This window comes from Sturnira hondurensis, unplaced genomic scaffold (assembly GCF_014824575.4).
Source record: "Sturnira hondurensis isolate 20B ecotype Veracruz unplaced genomic scaffold, ASM1482457v3 Scaffold0017338, whole genome shotgun sequence".
Lineage (NCBI taxonomy): Eukaryota > Metazoa > Chordata > Mammalia > Chiroptera > Phyllostomidae > Sturnira > Sturnira hondurensis.
In genome coordinates, this window is record NW_028089969.1 from 1521320 (window position 1) to 1537002 (window position 15683).

The 15683-nt window shown below is 36.8% G+C and overlaps 1 protein-coding gene across 1 annotated transcript in view; it reads left to right on the plus strand.

Annotated features, from left to right (window-relative positions):
* Positions 1-15683, plus strand: part of CEP192 (centrosomal protein 192) — a 147203-nt gene that overhangs the window by 115142 nt on the left and 16378 nt on the right. Inside the window, exons 32-38 of the mRNA XM_037067640.1 lie at positions 108-223; positions 3529-3638; positions 7363-7513; positions 11383-11558; positions 12190-12313; positions 14056-14161; positions 14589-14793. Of these exons, the coding sequence (XP_036923535.1) occupies positions 108-223; positions 3529-3638; positions 7363-7513; positions 11383-11558; positions 12190-12313; positions 14056-14161; positions 14589-14793 (988 nt within the window). The remainder of the gene's footprint in view (positions 1-107; positions 224-3528; positions 3639-7362; positions 7514-11382; positions 11559-12189; positions 12314-14055; positions 14162-14588; positions 14794-15683) is intronic.

A 15683-nucleotide genomic window follows, 5' to 3' on the forward strand; every position in this document is an offset into this window, starting at 1 on the left:
TCATTCATGTCTACATTGACTGTTAGGCTCATATGACAGTTTATTAAGAGTGAAATAACTTACCCCCAAACAATTAATATTCAGTTTCACTGTTTTCTTGGCATCAGGATGTTACCATAATATATAATCCACCAGACAGAGATAGCAATCACAAAATTGCAACAGAACTGTACACTATATACTTCTTTGTTGGAGATGAAATTTCACGACAACAATATCGAAGGTAGGTTACTTATCTTAGATAATACTGGGACCTTTTAAGTAGAAACAATGAAGACTTAAAAATTGTTTGAAATTTGGAATTTATAGCGCAGTTCATTACTTATTAATGGACCGGTAGATGAAAACAATCTTGGTAAAATTTGTGTAGCTGATAAGTAGAAATGCCTATAGGAAACCTCTGTATGTTCACATAGGACCATCTTTGTAGTGATGGTTGATGATTTCAGAAAAGGCTTAAAAATTACTAAAAGTATATTGTTTAAACACACCTGATTTATATGGAATATTTCTAAGAAAGTAGTCAATTATTTGAAAGGAATTTTAGAACTGTGTGGGATGTTTAATATGACTAGCTACTTAAAGCATGTACTTCTAGAAAATTGGTTACATCTAATTTAAATATAGCTTATTATGCCGAAATGTCAAGTTTAGGTATTTAGGTTTAGATATGATTAAACATAGGTGACATTCTTATATGCTGAATTCAGAATTCTTATGTTATCAAATTGTGTTTCCTAGCCTAGAAAATTAAATATAAAATTATTATGAAGTTCATGGTGTTTCATCTGTTCCTAGTAAATCACTAACTGCCGGTAGAGGACATGTTATATGCGTATGCCTGCCAGTCTTTCCTTCTTCCAACTTTTGTGCCCTGCAATGTTTTATTCTGGTGCAGAATTTAGAAAATTTTGTTTAATTTTTAATCTGTTGAGGATTATTGGAATGTTTACACAGAGAGAGAGAGTATAGTGATAAGTAGGTACGTAATGTGAAAATAGACCCAATTGAAGAACTCAACTTTGAACCTGCTTTTGTTTTTCAATTATGTATTTTAGATACAGAGACAGGCATTTGGAGAACTTAAATTGCCAGATTTTTTCTTTTCTCCACTGCATTATAGAAATCAAGGTATTGTTTTAGAACTCCAGTTTGCCACAGATTTAGAGTAGTGAGATTTCACTTGTTTATGAATATCTGAGTGCTACAGAGAAATTTACATTTTAGTTCTCACACATTCTCTAGAAGAGGCCAGATAAACATAGTTATATGGTAATTTAAATGTCTCCCTTTCATATCTTATTTGTATCATTTTCTTGGCATACTCTTTTTTTTTTCACCTGAAGCAAATTTCTGTTACTAAATTAAATATTAAAAATATAAGACCTGAAAAGAATCTAATTTTATCCTTCTTTCTACGCATATTAGGGAGTTCTTTTTCTTTCTTTTTAAAAAAATATATTTTATTGATTATGCCATTATAGTTGACCTATCCCCCCCTTCATTACCCTGCACCCTGCACACCCCTCCCCCACCAGTCCCTACCTTTCATTTATGTCCACGTGTCACAAGTTCTTTAGATTCTATATTTCCTATACTGTTCTTGCCCTCCCCCCATCTATTTTCTACCTACCATCTATGCTACTTACTCTCTACCTTCTCCCCCATTCTCCTCCTCCCACTCCCCTGTTGCTAACCCTCAGTGTAATCTCCATTTCTATGATTCCGCTCCTGATTTTGCTGTCCTTTCACTGTTCATATTTTTTATCTTCTTTTTCTTACATAAGTCCCTTTAACGTTTCATATAATAATGGGTCATTCGTGACAAAATCCTTTCATTTGACCTTATCTGGAAAGCACTTTATCTGTCCTTCCATTCTAAATGAAAGCTTTGCTGGATAGAGCACTCTGGGATGTAGGTCTTTGGCTTTCATGACTTGGAATACTTCTTTCCAGCCCCTTCTTGCCTGTAAGGTCTCTTCTGAGAAATCCACTGACAGTCTGATGGGAACTCCTTTGTAGGTGACTGCCCCCTTATCTCTTGCTGCTTCTAGGATTCTGTCCTTCATTTTAATCTTGGGTAATGTAATTATGTCATGCCTTGGTGTGTTCCTTCTTGGGTCCAACTTCTTTGGGACTCTCTGAGCTTCCTGGATTTCCTGGAAGTCTACTTCCTTTGCCAGACTGGGGAAGTTCTCCTTTATTATTTGTTCAAGTAAGTTTTCCACCTGTGGCTGTTCCTCTTCCTCTTTTGGTACCCCTATAATTGGGATGTTGGAACATTTAAAGATGTCCTGCAGTTTCCTAAGCCTCTCCTCATTTTTTTGAATTCTTGTTTCTTCCTTCTTTTCTGTTTGGTCATTTTTTTCTTCCTTCCGGTCCACTCCCCTGATTTCAGTTTCCTTTCCATCACCATTGGTTTCCTGTGCATTTCCCTTCATTTCACTTAGTTTAGCCTTCATTTATTCCTCTAATTTGTTAACTAAATTCAACCAGTTTTGTGAGCACCCTGATCACCAGTGTTTTGAACTGTGCATCTGAAAGGTTAGCCATCTCTTACTCCCTTGGATTTATTGGCTCTGGGGCTTGGAGTTTTTCTTGAGCTATAATGTTTTGGCCTGTTTGCACCTGTTACGTATGAGGGGCAGAGCCTTAGGTGTTCACCAGGGTCGGGCAACCCAGTCTCTGGGTTGTGATGGTGTATGTGGGGGCAGGGTCAGAGAGGGTCAGTGGCGTTTATTCTGCTCTCTCTCAGATTTTTGTCCCCTCTGCCACTTCCCACAAGCAAATTGGGCCCTTCTGGTGCTTCTTCCCAGGTGTGTGGGCTTGTGCACCCTCCAGGACTCTGTGGGTCTCTCCAACAAACTCTGTGAGCCTGTGAGCTTCTCCCGGCACCTCAACCCTGAAAGTCTTTCCAATTGGTGCTTTCAGGCTCTAATTCCCGTTGCTGGGGCCCTAGCCTGAGCTAGGTCTGTCTCACTGCTCGCTCTTTCGCTTGGTTTATCTGCGTACGAATGTGTGACCATGGTCAGCCATCCATCTTGCGCCCTCACTGGGTCCGCCCATTGCCTCCCCACCCCTGGGATCTGCCAGCTGCAGTTTGTGCTTTTTCCTGCCTGACCCTGTTCTGCTGCTGACTCTGCCCCTCTTACCGGTCTGGCTGAATGGTTTGTTATTGTTGGACTTCCGTACAGTTCAATTTTCTGTGTTTTGGCTGCCTTTTTGTTACTAAAACTTTGTTGTCTTTAAACTTGGTTGTGTGAGGAGGCACAGTGTTTCCACCTATGCCTCCATCTTGGCTGGAAGTGTCTTTTTCTGATGTTAATATTTAACTGAAACTGATGGATGTACTACCATAATTTTTAAGGGAATTTCCAAAACAGATTTTTTAAAATTACTTATAAGGATTAGTACATGAGATCTATGTACTAATATATCATGCTTTTAGTTCAGTTTACCAAATGCACTAATAAAAACAAGGTCATTTCATATGTAAAACAACATTTGAATAAAAATCTCTCTTTGCAGAGCTCTTTTGCATACACCAGGGATTGTAGAACACATATTTCCAGAGCATAGTGTGCTTCAAAGCATTGACTTTGCTGAAGGATTTCAACATGAGCTGCTAGTAACTGAAGGTAAGAATTTCAACATGTCTTAAATCTTTGAATCATTTGTAGTATTTTCTAGATCCATTGATGTGGTAAGAAAGAAGAGTATTAGTTTATGGCATTAGGCATGGTTTGAGCCACTGTTTCTGCTATATTACTTTGGACAGATTATATCTCTGAAATTCAGTGTTCTCTGTAAAATGAGAGCAATAAATAGTAATAGCTAACTTCTCATTTATATAGTGTAGATGTTAGATATCATTAATATATTTTTGTACCTATTCTGTGAGTGGAGTTTTAAACAGGAGGAAAATGGTTATTATTAAACTCAAATTAATTACTATTTAAGATTTAGTGTTTACAAACTTAAACTCATTTTGAGATTTCAATCCTTTTTTGCCTACTTTACAATTTTGGAGAATGTGATCATGGCAAAATTCTAAATAGTGGTAGAATGACTAACTTAGATGTTTAGCTCTGTTTGATATTAACAATTTAAGGATTTAATGACATTTATTACTCACAAAAAATGTATGTATTCAGGCATACAAACTATGTAAAAGTGTACAGATTTTTACCACATGGTATTTTTTTATAAAACTAAGAGGAAATTATGTAAATGCCCAAGAGAAGGGGATTGTTTCATTGTGTAATATACTATTTTGGAGCTATGAAAAACAGTGATGTGATTCTATATTAATGACATGTTTATATATTGAGAAAAAATTATTTTTAAGGTCTGCATAGTAAGGTCTTATTTTGCTATAAAAATAATTTAGTGTTTTTATATAGTTACATAGATAAAATTACAGGAGTATAGAATTTTACTTTCTGGTGTTCTCCCCATTTTTGTTTTTTAGTTTTTAAATGATGAAATCTGTATATATATATATATATATATTGCTTCTAAAATATGCAATGATAAAATAAAAGGATGCTTATACCTATGTGGAGGTGATGTAGTCTGTATTCTTTGCAGCAATTAAGAGTCTAGAACATCTGCTCAAAGGGAAGACAGCAGTAGGGGTTAGTTAAAGATAATGAAAAGATTAGAAGTGGATTTTGTCACTTGTAATTTTACATGTTAAGGGAACAGAGTATGGAAAGAACCTTGGATTTGAAGTTAAAACTCAATTCAAGACCCATCTCTGCCACTTCAGCTCCCCTGAGCTTCAACTTTCTTATTTCTTACCTCTAGAAAGATCCCAATAAAAGAATTAAACTGAACTGTGCTGTGTAGTTGAAACATAAACATTTAGTAACATATCGAAGCAACAGTGAAGACTAACTCAAAGTAGGTAGCTGGAGTTTGTAGTGGTTCAGACCCTGGCACAGTTTCATAATTCAGCAACATTTCATTAATTGATTGATTTGACATGTATGAAGAGTACAGGGTGTCAGTGTCTAGAGGTAAAAGATGCAGTGCTTGACCTTTAGAGGCTTTACAGGCTCTGGAGAAGACAGATAATTAAAGTACAGTGTGAAAAGTGCTGTGATAGAGCTGTGTTTAGGATTCTGGGAAAGCACAGGAATGGTGCCCCATGTAGAATGAAGTGACTGTAGAGGAATCTTTTCTTTATAAATATTTTATTTATTTAGTTTTGGAGAAAGGGGAAAGGGAGAAAGAGAGGGAGAGAAACATTGATGTGTGAGAGAAACATTGATCAGTTCCTTCTTGAATGGCTCGTATGCGCACCGACCGAGGATTGAACCTGCAGTCCAGACATATGCCCTGACCTGGAATCAAACTGGCAACCTTTCAGTCTGCAGGATGACACTCAACCCTCTGAGCTGCACCAACCAGGGCTGTTGAGGAATCTTGAAGAACCAGATAGGGAAGGGAGAGGAAACCTCGTACAAAATCAACAAATGTGTTTGTTATATTAAGCGTCATGTTTATAGACCCAAGAGATAAGTAGCATGCCAAATTACCCATCTAAGATGGGAGTTGAATTGGGTCTTTGGAAGGTCTTTGGAATGCCAGACTCTACCTCAAGGAATACTGGATTTTTCAAGGTGGTATATTTATTGTCCAAAGAGAGGAAACAATTCCACTTTGTTTTGTGTTGTTTCAATAGATCACCTATGAGAATGTTTCATTTGAACTTTGTACATGATTATTTTGAATAATTTTTGTTTGAGCATATTACTATTATAAGTATGTATAATCTTGCTTTTGTAAAATGTGTAATTAGTACCAATTCAGTTGATTTAAACTTTTACAGCCATGTTTTGGTTACTGTAAATTTCAATTATACTTAATTCTTAATATCTAATTTATATGTAGAATACAAACATGTTCTGTAACATTTCATGTATATGTAAATTCAAGTGGACTAATCTAGAGATATTTAACTCCAACACCATTTTATTAATCTACAATATTTAATTATTTAGTATTGCCTGGTTTCTAGATTTGCTTAAGTTAAATATCTGTGAGACTGCTACTTATAAATTTGTTTTTAACCTCTTTGTGCTTCAGATACTTTATCTTTGATGTTAAGGTAATACCTATCTCAAAGGGTTGTGAAAGCCAACTAGGTTAATATATACAAAGGGAATAGAACATTGCCTGGCCCACAGTACGCGTTTTATAAGTTCGTGCCACATGTATCTTTAAAATGTTCCTTTAATGTTCACAACAACCTCTGAGATATTGTTCTTCCATGTTATACTTGAAACTAAAGCTTAGATGTGGGGGGTAACTTTGCCCACAAAGTCCCCGTGTGTCTGTCCACCACCGATGAAAGTGAAACTACCAAGACAGGAGCTGCTTGGGGAGGAAAGGTGGCTGATCCCTCAAAGGGGAAGGGCCAAGAGCCCCTTCTTCCTCAAGGGGCTTTTATTGGGTTCATTTGCACAAGAATACAGGTAAGGATCAGACAATAGATAGCATTCAAAGAACTATGAGGGCTTATTCTCAGTCAGGCTCAGATAGCTAAAGAGCCATAAAACTTTGAGGAACAAACTTCTTGATTGGACCCTTATCATTTAAATGAGAGCATTCTAAACAAAGCAGGTTTCACAGGATTTTACATATTCTTTCTTAGGCCTGATCACTCTGGGGAACCCGCCCTTTTCAGCACAGGGCTGCACCACTTTCCCCATCATAGGTTTTTAGGCTTAAGTGAATTAGAGCCAGGAAGTGCTTCTACCAGAAGGAAATGGCGACTTGGGCTATGTCAGAATAGCCAGGGGGTGAGGGTCCATTACTTCCTCTTCGTCACAGTCTCCCCACCGAGTCCTTCCATGATGGTCTCCCAAGTGATCATGTCTGACTTACATTGCCCCTCCTCTGAGGGGTCTTACCTGTCTCTGACTAACCACTTATGCATTGGGGCCAGGGGAGGAAGTAGAAGCAGCACTTGCTACCAGAGATAAGCTGTGTCTCCTAAGTGGTTCCCATTCTAGAGGTGGCTCGCTCAGCCTTAGCCATGAGGTAATTACAACTCCTGAAACCAGGCAGAGTGGTTCCAAACACTTAGAGAGGTTAAGTTGCCAAAGGTTTACACAGCTAATAATTGTCAAGGGTGTAGTTCAAATCCAAGGCCAGAGCCTGGACTGTTAATCATTGATGCTTGCTGAACTACCTATAATTTTATGCTTGTCAATAGTATTAAAAATTAAAATGTCACCTACCCTCAATCTAACAGAGTCATGTTTTGTGGCTGGTAAACATACACAAGTTTATCTTGTATTTTGTGGTGTGATTATATGGATTTATATATTTCAAACATTGTTTGTATTTCAGTGTATGATCTTCCCCAACAGCCTAGTGATGTTCAACTCTTTTATGGAAACATGAGTAAAATTACATTTTCAATAATTGGAGAATTCAGAGATTCCAGTTCTAGCAGAGAATGTTTTCAGCCTTCTTCCAAAGCTAACTTAGAATCGAAAAGGTAAAACAAACAAAACACCTGTCAACAGATTTCAAGATTATTTGATTCATGGTATAGTTGATCTTTTCCCTGTACTTCATTATTTTTTTTGTCTCAAAGTGTTTATTTCACCTTTTTTTTTTTTGGTTTCAGTTAAAATAATTTCAGATTTACAGAAAAGTGAAAAATACATTCAGAGAACTTCCATATTCTACCTGCACTGAGATTCCCCAGTTAATGTTTTACCACATTTACCTTATTATTCTTCATGTATAAATAACTTTTTTTCTGAACCATTTAAGGGTAAGTTGCAGGCATGATGATCAACTAGCCTTATATTTCTTAAAAGCACAGCTGTTACAACTGTTACAAAATTATATAACCTTAGTAAACCCATCAAAATTAGGATAGTAATACTGAAATAGGCAGTTCTACCATCTAATTCACAGACTCCATTAGAATCTCCCCAGTTTCCCAATAATGTCTTTCATAATTAAATCAAACAAATAAGCAAGACCCTTTTCTCTTTCCTCTTTGGTCCAGAATTTAATCTAAGGTCACATTTTGCATTTATTTAGTCTGTATCTCTCTGTCTCTCTCTCTCTTTTTTTTAAAGATTTTATTTATTTATTTTTAGAGACAGGAAGAGAACGGGATGGAAACATCAGTGTTTGGTTGCCTCTTATGTGCCCCCTCCTGGGGACCCAGCCCACAGCCCAGGCATGTGCCCTGACTGGGAATTGAACCAGTGATCCTTTGGTTCACAGGCTGCACTCAATCCACTGAGCCACACCAGCCAGGGCAACCTGTCTCTTCAATAACTTTTAATATAGAACACTTCCTCTTTCCTTATCTATGACTAAGATAACACAGAGGGTTTTATTATCAAATTAGATCCACAGAATCAAAGCTATTAAGTAGAATTAAGTTTTACTGATAATTTGAGATGAAACATGAAGAAATCCAGATTACTAATGGTGCCTCCTAAGTCCTTTTTGCAATATTAATTCTCTCCACTCTGGCTCAAATTTCATGCAAATTGTGCATGTGATATTATCACTAACAGAGAAGGTGGAGCAATCTTGATCATGAAAGTTTGCTATACTTTGATAAATTAATAAATTTCAGATTTTTAACCGTGAATAATGTTAGACGGACCAGGCCTATAACGTTAAAATATTCTGTAGTTAAGGACATTAGTGTGTTTGCTAGGAGGTGTTGTTAACAAGATGAGATCTATGTCACAGGTGGCAAACACAAGCTCCACTGGCCGAATCCGGCCCTCCACCTTGTTTTATCTGGCCTGGCACCTTGTTTCTACCCTGTGGCAGCACTAAGCTCTGGCTTAATTTTTAAGGAGTAGTTACATTTATACAGTACTAAAATTACATTTGACCCTTTGAAGGCAACCTCGAGGCTGATGTGGCTCCCAGTGAAAATGAGTTTGACACCCCTGATGGGATTTCACCAAGCCGTTTCCCCCACCCCCTGGGCATTCCCTGGTAAAATGGAAAAAATAGTTTGTAGCGGCTTTTCTTAACAATGACCTTGATGTTTTTGTAGAGCACAGGCCATTTGCTTGGTAAAATATTCCTAAGTTTGCAGATTTTTAACACCACAGAAATGATACTCTGCTTTCTCAGTACATTATCTCAGGTGGTAAACAATGCTGATTTTGTCCCATTAGTAGAAACATTTGTATCGTTTAATTAAAATAGTGTCTGCCAGGTTTCCTCTGCTGTAAAGTTAGTTAACATCTTGTAGAGAGAGACTTTGACATGGTAAATTATATTGCTCCTCATCAAACTTTTAAAGCACCAGGTGATGATTGTTGCCCAAATTATATTATTATTACTATCTTGTTTACCAAATGATGATTTTCTAATTTCATTTTTCTGCATTTGTTAGTTATCTTTCCATTATGAGAAAGAGGTTTACTTTTCCCTCTTTTGTGTATTCCTTTGCTTACATTAAGACGGACTCATAGGTTTAGTATTAATTTTTTACTGTCATTATTTGGCCTCTTAATTTGGCTCCTTGATCCTTGTGGTGTGTCCACATCATTCTTTGAGCCCTTCCTTATTTGGTGGCACTACAGGGTATTCTGGGCTCATCTTGTACTTAACCTTGTCCAAGCCCCAGGATAGCTAGAAATTCTCTTAGAAGTCCTGGTTCCTTTTAGAAGAGAATGATATTGAAGCCAGGATATGGGTAGTAGGTGTGCTGTTGCTTTTGAGATGCCATTATTTCTAGGCCTCCTCAGTAGACAGAGCTAAGAAATAAATGCATTCATATATAAATCTACATGTATCCATATCTGTCTGTAAACATGTTAAAACTCTTAAGTTTATTTACACTTCCAGTTCTAATCTAGCACAATACAGTGTACTCTTTTTTTCCCCTTTCCGTAATTGTCCATTTTTCTCTAATACTGGGAATCCTGGCCTGATTTTCTCAGTGTATTTACATTTTACTCAATCCTTCTGTTCTTAACTAATCTTCTCATCACATGGCCTATCTCCCTGGTCCCGGTGTTGCCAATTCATACTGCCTGAGAGTTCCCAGTGCCTGCAAGTACCAGTGCCACCAACTAACCTCACTCCTGACTCACAAGCACCCACTTACATCACCCTAGTGCCTCTATGTCAACCAGCTTGTTTTTTTCCCCCCTGTACTTGTAATGTTAATTTTCTTATAAGATAGTCAGTCAAAGAAAGAATTAAAGATACTTATATATCTTAGAAATTATCTTCAAAATTACTTAGTGTGAGGAGTTGGTTCTTAGGAAGTTAAAAGGCCAAGAATAAATTTTTAAATTTTTTTAAAATTATTTTTGACACTGAAGACCAGGAAGCAGCATGTTTTTTTAAAAGTGCCAATGATGCTCTAAGATCAGGAATACTGCTAATATCAAAATTCAAGAAGGAGAGAATGACAACAGCAAGAGCTTCTGTAGCTATAGTGCTTCATACTGGAGACTTTAGGAGACAGAAGCCCTGTGGCTGGACTCTTAGCTGCCACAGCATGTTTGAGTCTGTACGCTGCCAAGGCACTTGCTCAGATGGTTGCTGTAGAAATAATTACGTTACAGAACTTTGAGACTGCAAAGCAGATGGATGTTAAAGTAGAAATGCTGTGATCTTTGTATTTTTGTTCTAATATTCTCAGTATTAAAAAGAAGATAAAACTTTAAAAACAGTTATTTCTGACTTTTGGCAGGCGCTTCCATTATTTCCCTGGGGCAGTAGAGGTCTGCTTTGAAAAAGGAATGGGTGAGAGGGCAATGGTAAAAGTGAAGAAAGGGATGTCTCTTTGCTGAGTGTCAACTTAAAGATGTTGTTCTACTGTAGGGTAGGAGAATTTGGACACTGCACAGTTGAACTTCAGTTAAGTCATATGCTTTCATGATTACAAAATTTATTTGAACTACAGTTTTGTATAATCTAAGGCTTATTTGAAAACGTTGTTTCAATACTTAAAAACTTTTTTAACTTTATTAGCATTGTTTACTGTGGTATTTTTTCCCAGTAAAGACTTTTTTACCCAGGAGACTTTTCTTATTTTAGTTATTTTGGTGTTAGCAATATGAAACCAGTTGTAAGTACATTAAGAGTTTCATTTTCAAACAAAAAATTCGTAATACTGAGTAATTTTCTAGTAAATTCTTATAAGATACCTCAGGTGGTGTGCAGAAATCAAGGCGGGAAACATATTAAATCATTGAATATCCTTATAAAGATTATTATTCTAATATTTGACCTATAGTGTACTTTATTTTCTATACATTAAGAATACACAATATGAAGGGCTTTTATTCACTGAAAAATACACAGTATGTTAATGCACTTTTTTATCACTTTTATTTATTTTTTCTTTCTCTTTTCCTATAGTGAATCTGACAGTCTTGGAAAACATGGCGGCAATGTTTCTTTGGATGTTTTACCAGTTAAAGGTCCTCAGAGTTCTCCACTTTCTCAGGTTGTTTATCCACCTCAAGATAAATCATCCTCTGAGGAAATGTGGACTGTTCAACCAGAACATTTGATTTTGGTAGCTCCTTCTACTTGTAAGTATGTCAGCGATGACATGATAGGAATGCACTCCAAAACCCAGAGCTACACTTGTACTCATGGCTCATCTAGGAATATGTATGTGGACTTTATGCACCTATGTCCAGTGGCTTTCATAGGTCCTCCTCTCATGTGCTAGAGACCTAACAAACTTGACCACAGCATCGTTCTGACACAAGGCCATGGTCCTCAGTCCAAGTTCCCAGTTTCCTGTACAGCAGAGCCACTTATGATCCATTGTCCCTCCACCCCACCACGGCCTCTGTGCAAAGAACTCATTTGGCACTTGGTTTTTTTTACCCTTAACATCTGTATAGTTGGTTCACAGTAGGAGTAAGTCTGGTACCTATGTATGTGCCTAAGATAAGACCAGGTGGTAACGATTTCCATATTTCCTTTTTCTCTCCCTTGTTCAGTATTTGAACTTTGTTCCATGTCTTTGTAGTTTCTAAGAGTGAACAGGTGGTCTTGTTTTATCAGAGATTAGAAATTCCAAGTAACTGGGCAGTGGAGAAAGCAAGATAATCTGGTTTAGTAGTGTACTTATTTAGGATTTTTACTCTTTATTAACTTTATCTTTTTCACTAATGCTAAATGTAAGTAACTTTTATTTTTCTAATATCATAGGTGAACTGGCAAAAACTGGACGTTTCCAGATTTTAAATAGTTCTGTTAGGTTATTGAAATTTGAGCTGTACTGGCCAGCACATTGCCTTACAGTAACACCACAATATGGATTTATTCAGCCTGAGTAAGTATGTCTTCTCTTTCCTCTGAGTCTGTTACTCAGATGCTGGCATGGTGACTTTTTAAGGATCAAGTGATATACCATTTTAAGTTATTCAGTAGAACTTTGCCATGTGCTGACTGTAGAGTGGGCCATGTCTGATTCCATGGTACTTACAGTACGTTTAAGACTCAATGCTGCTTAGAGGAGTAAAGACCATGTCCATAGCCAGATATCATATATAGCCTGTAAGGGTCAAGAAAGATTTGTGAGGTGGGAAAGTGTTCCTGCAGTAGAAGACATTAGAATGTTTTCTACATTATTACTCTGACTACAAAACTGCAATGCAAGGGGTATCATTGTGCCTGTGATAAGGGGTGATGGTTTTTAAAACCTCAAGAGTTCTGCCTTTTATTACCTTGCATTGGGTTCACTTACTCTGCTGGTTTGGTCTAAAACACATTTTTTTAAAGATTTTATTTATTTATCTTTAGAGAGGAAGGGAAGGAGAGAAGAAGAGAAATATCAATGTATGATTGCCTCTCATGGGTCCCCTGCTGGAAACTGGCCTGCAACCCAGGCATGTGCTCTGACTGGGAATCGAACCGCGATCGTGTGGTTTGCAGGCCCGTGCTCAATCCACTGAGCTACACCAGCCAGGGCTAAAACGCATTTTATAGACAAAGCTTCCTGACTTAATATTTCTGAGCCATAAAACTAGCTTGCCATTTTTTGCAAAGAAGATTCTAAGATAGAAGGAAGTTTTGGGGGACCTAATGTTGATAAGCATCTGCCCTCTCTATGCAGCTTAATTATTGCTAGGAGGTAAAACCACAGCTCTGCAGCTTTTTAAAAACTGTATATGGGTTGGCACAGAATGTTCACATATGAAGGTTGCTTCATATTTAGGAATAGCAACATTCTTGGCAAAACAAGAACATGAAATTTATTTACTTTTGCAAAATGATGGAGTATGCATTTTAGGAGTTTACTCAACCAAGATCTGGGGTAAGGTATGGTTAGGGACACTCCAGAGAAACATTCCTAGGAACCAAAGTGATCAATTAAACATTTGCTAATTAATGGTTGAAAATGTAGGAAAATGATAGGACAGGTTGTTCACAAAAAACTTTTTCCATTGTTCCATGTGTTTAGCTATTAGCAGTGGGAAATAATCTTTCTCTGCCATTTATGACATGTGTACCGAAATAGGTTTTGTGACTGGAGATTATTTTAAGTTGCAAATCCTAACTATATTGCTGGTATTTAAAAGTCTTCTTTGACATCTCATAGCTCTTGAAGAGAATAATGAACACAGAAAGTGTAGCAACTGGAAAAAAAAGAAACAATCTTTTTTTCATTCCTTTTTTTGGCCTTCTCCCTATTCTTCCACTTTTTTTCCTACCTATCATGTTTTCTTTGTACTATGATAGCTTTATTTTTTATTAAGCATCTCAGAGCTTTTGTGGTATTGGTCTTTTGTACTAGGAATTTTAATTTTAAATTGCTTTTTAAATGCTATTTCTATGGTGTGGTCTGTTTTCACAGGAGTTTTTTCTTAGGTTTATTGGTTCATGCTACTTAACTTTTTGTTAGCCACTGATTTGAAGTTGATATAAAATGTGTATGAGATCTCACCTCTGTTATCTGTTCTTTCTGAGCAATAAGGAAATAGTCGGTTATTGATAGGACAGTATAACTCTTGTACTATTACTCTTAAAGCTTAGGATATTCTTGGTTTACATTATTAAATTCTTTGTTTTAAGGAGTAAGCTACAAATTCTTGTGAGTCCAAATTCCTCCTTATCCACAAAACATTCTGTGTTCCCATGGAGTGGTTTGATCTATATACACTGTGACAATGGACAGAAGGTACTTTTTAAAGATTTTTTTTATCAACATTTCTCTTACATCTTAAGTGTTGTAAAACTTACTACCACTTACATTGTAGAAATCAAATGAAAGTGTCTGCTCTTTCAGCCCAACTGAACTTTTTAAAATAGAGCATTTGGTAGAGATTTTCCATTAGTGATCTGAATGATCTCCCAGGTAGAGGCAGGAATGGAGAGTGGGGCCTAGAAGCCATTATTAATTTGCAAAATATGCTTTGAAAAAAGGGGCGTTTGGGGACAAGGGATAAAGTCAGAGATTTACTTTGAGATCTGAATGAACTTTAATTTCTAAATTCATCAGTGTTTTCATTATATTACTCATTTATACCATAACTTAAAAATAGGAATTGTTTCTTTAAAAACTATAGCTATATTTGTGTCTTATCCCTTTATTTGGCTCATTTTAGAAAATAGTTAAAGTTCAAATTCGAGAAGAATTGACTCAAGAAGAACTTTCCAATCGCTTGGCCTCCAGCTCATTTGGATTTCCTTCAGTAACTGAGCCTTTAATTAGTCATCTGGTAAAACCAATGACAAAACCACCTTCTACAAAAGTTGAGATAAGAAACAAGACTGTTACTTTTCCTACAACAGAACCTGGTGAAACTTCAGGTACAATATGACAAGATTATTTAATTCAGATGTCTACTGACATATTGAATGTAATACTCTTTTCTTAGTTAACCACATTGGTGATAGGTACAAAATTTTATCCCTTTACTTCAGGACAATGTCAAGTGGTTATTGGTAAACATTTCAATGATGAGTGGATTGGGGGGGGCTTAAAAATAGTAAATTTTAAATCTAGGCATTTAACAAATTTATGTATTCCAGGGGGGGCTTAAAAATAGTAAATTTTAAATCTAGGCATTTAACAAATTTATGTATTCCAGGAGTCTTATATTTTGTTTGGTCATAGCCATCCTTTCCCAACTCTCACCAGATCTTTGACTAGCTAGTTAGTAGCTGAAGAAGAAAGGAAAGTGAGTAGAACCTGATTCTGGCAATGATGTGACTTGAAGAGTTAGCATGTGTGCATGTCTCATTCCCCTCCATTCCCTCCCTACCCCCAGTTCAGTCTAAAGGACAAGGATTGTAGGTGGGACCTGTTGGAAAGAATTTGGAACCACCTGTCATTTGGCTGTCTAGCTTCTGGCCTCTTTCTAGATTTTGTCTTTCACTCAAGCTTAGTTTCCTACTTTCATGGTCTTTTCTTAGATTTGGTCATCACCAATAGCTATACCACTATTTTCACTCTCAGTTTCAAGCCTATCACTTTCTGACCATCACCCTCCTCTCTTTTCAGCTTACTCTAGGAATTACAGCAGTTCTCTGACCTCATTCAAATATTCAGGCTACTGACCTCACTACCCTTTTATTCTCTATCAACTCCACTTATATCCTACTTCTCTAATAACCCTCCTTGAATTTTGTGGTATATCTTTGCCATTACTGCTTCATGTTTCACTTAATTGCCTTGTGCCCCTCTCCTTCTACATTCC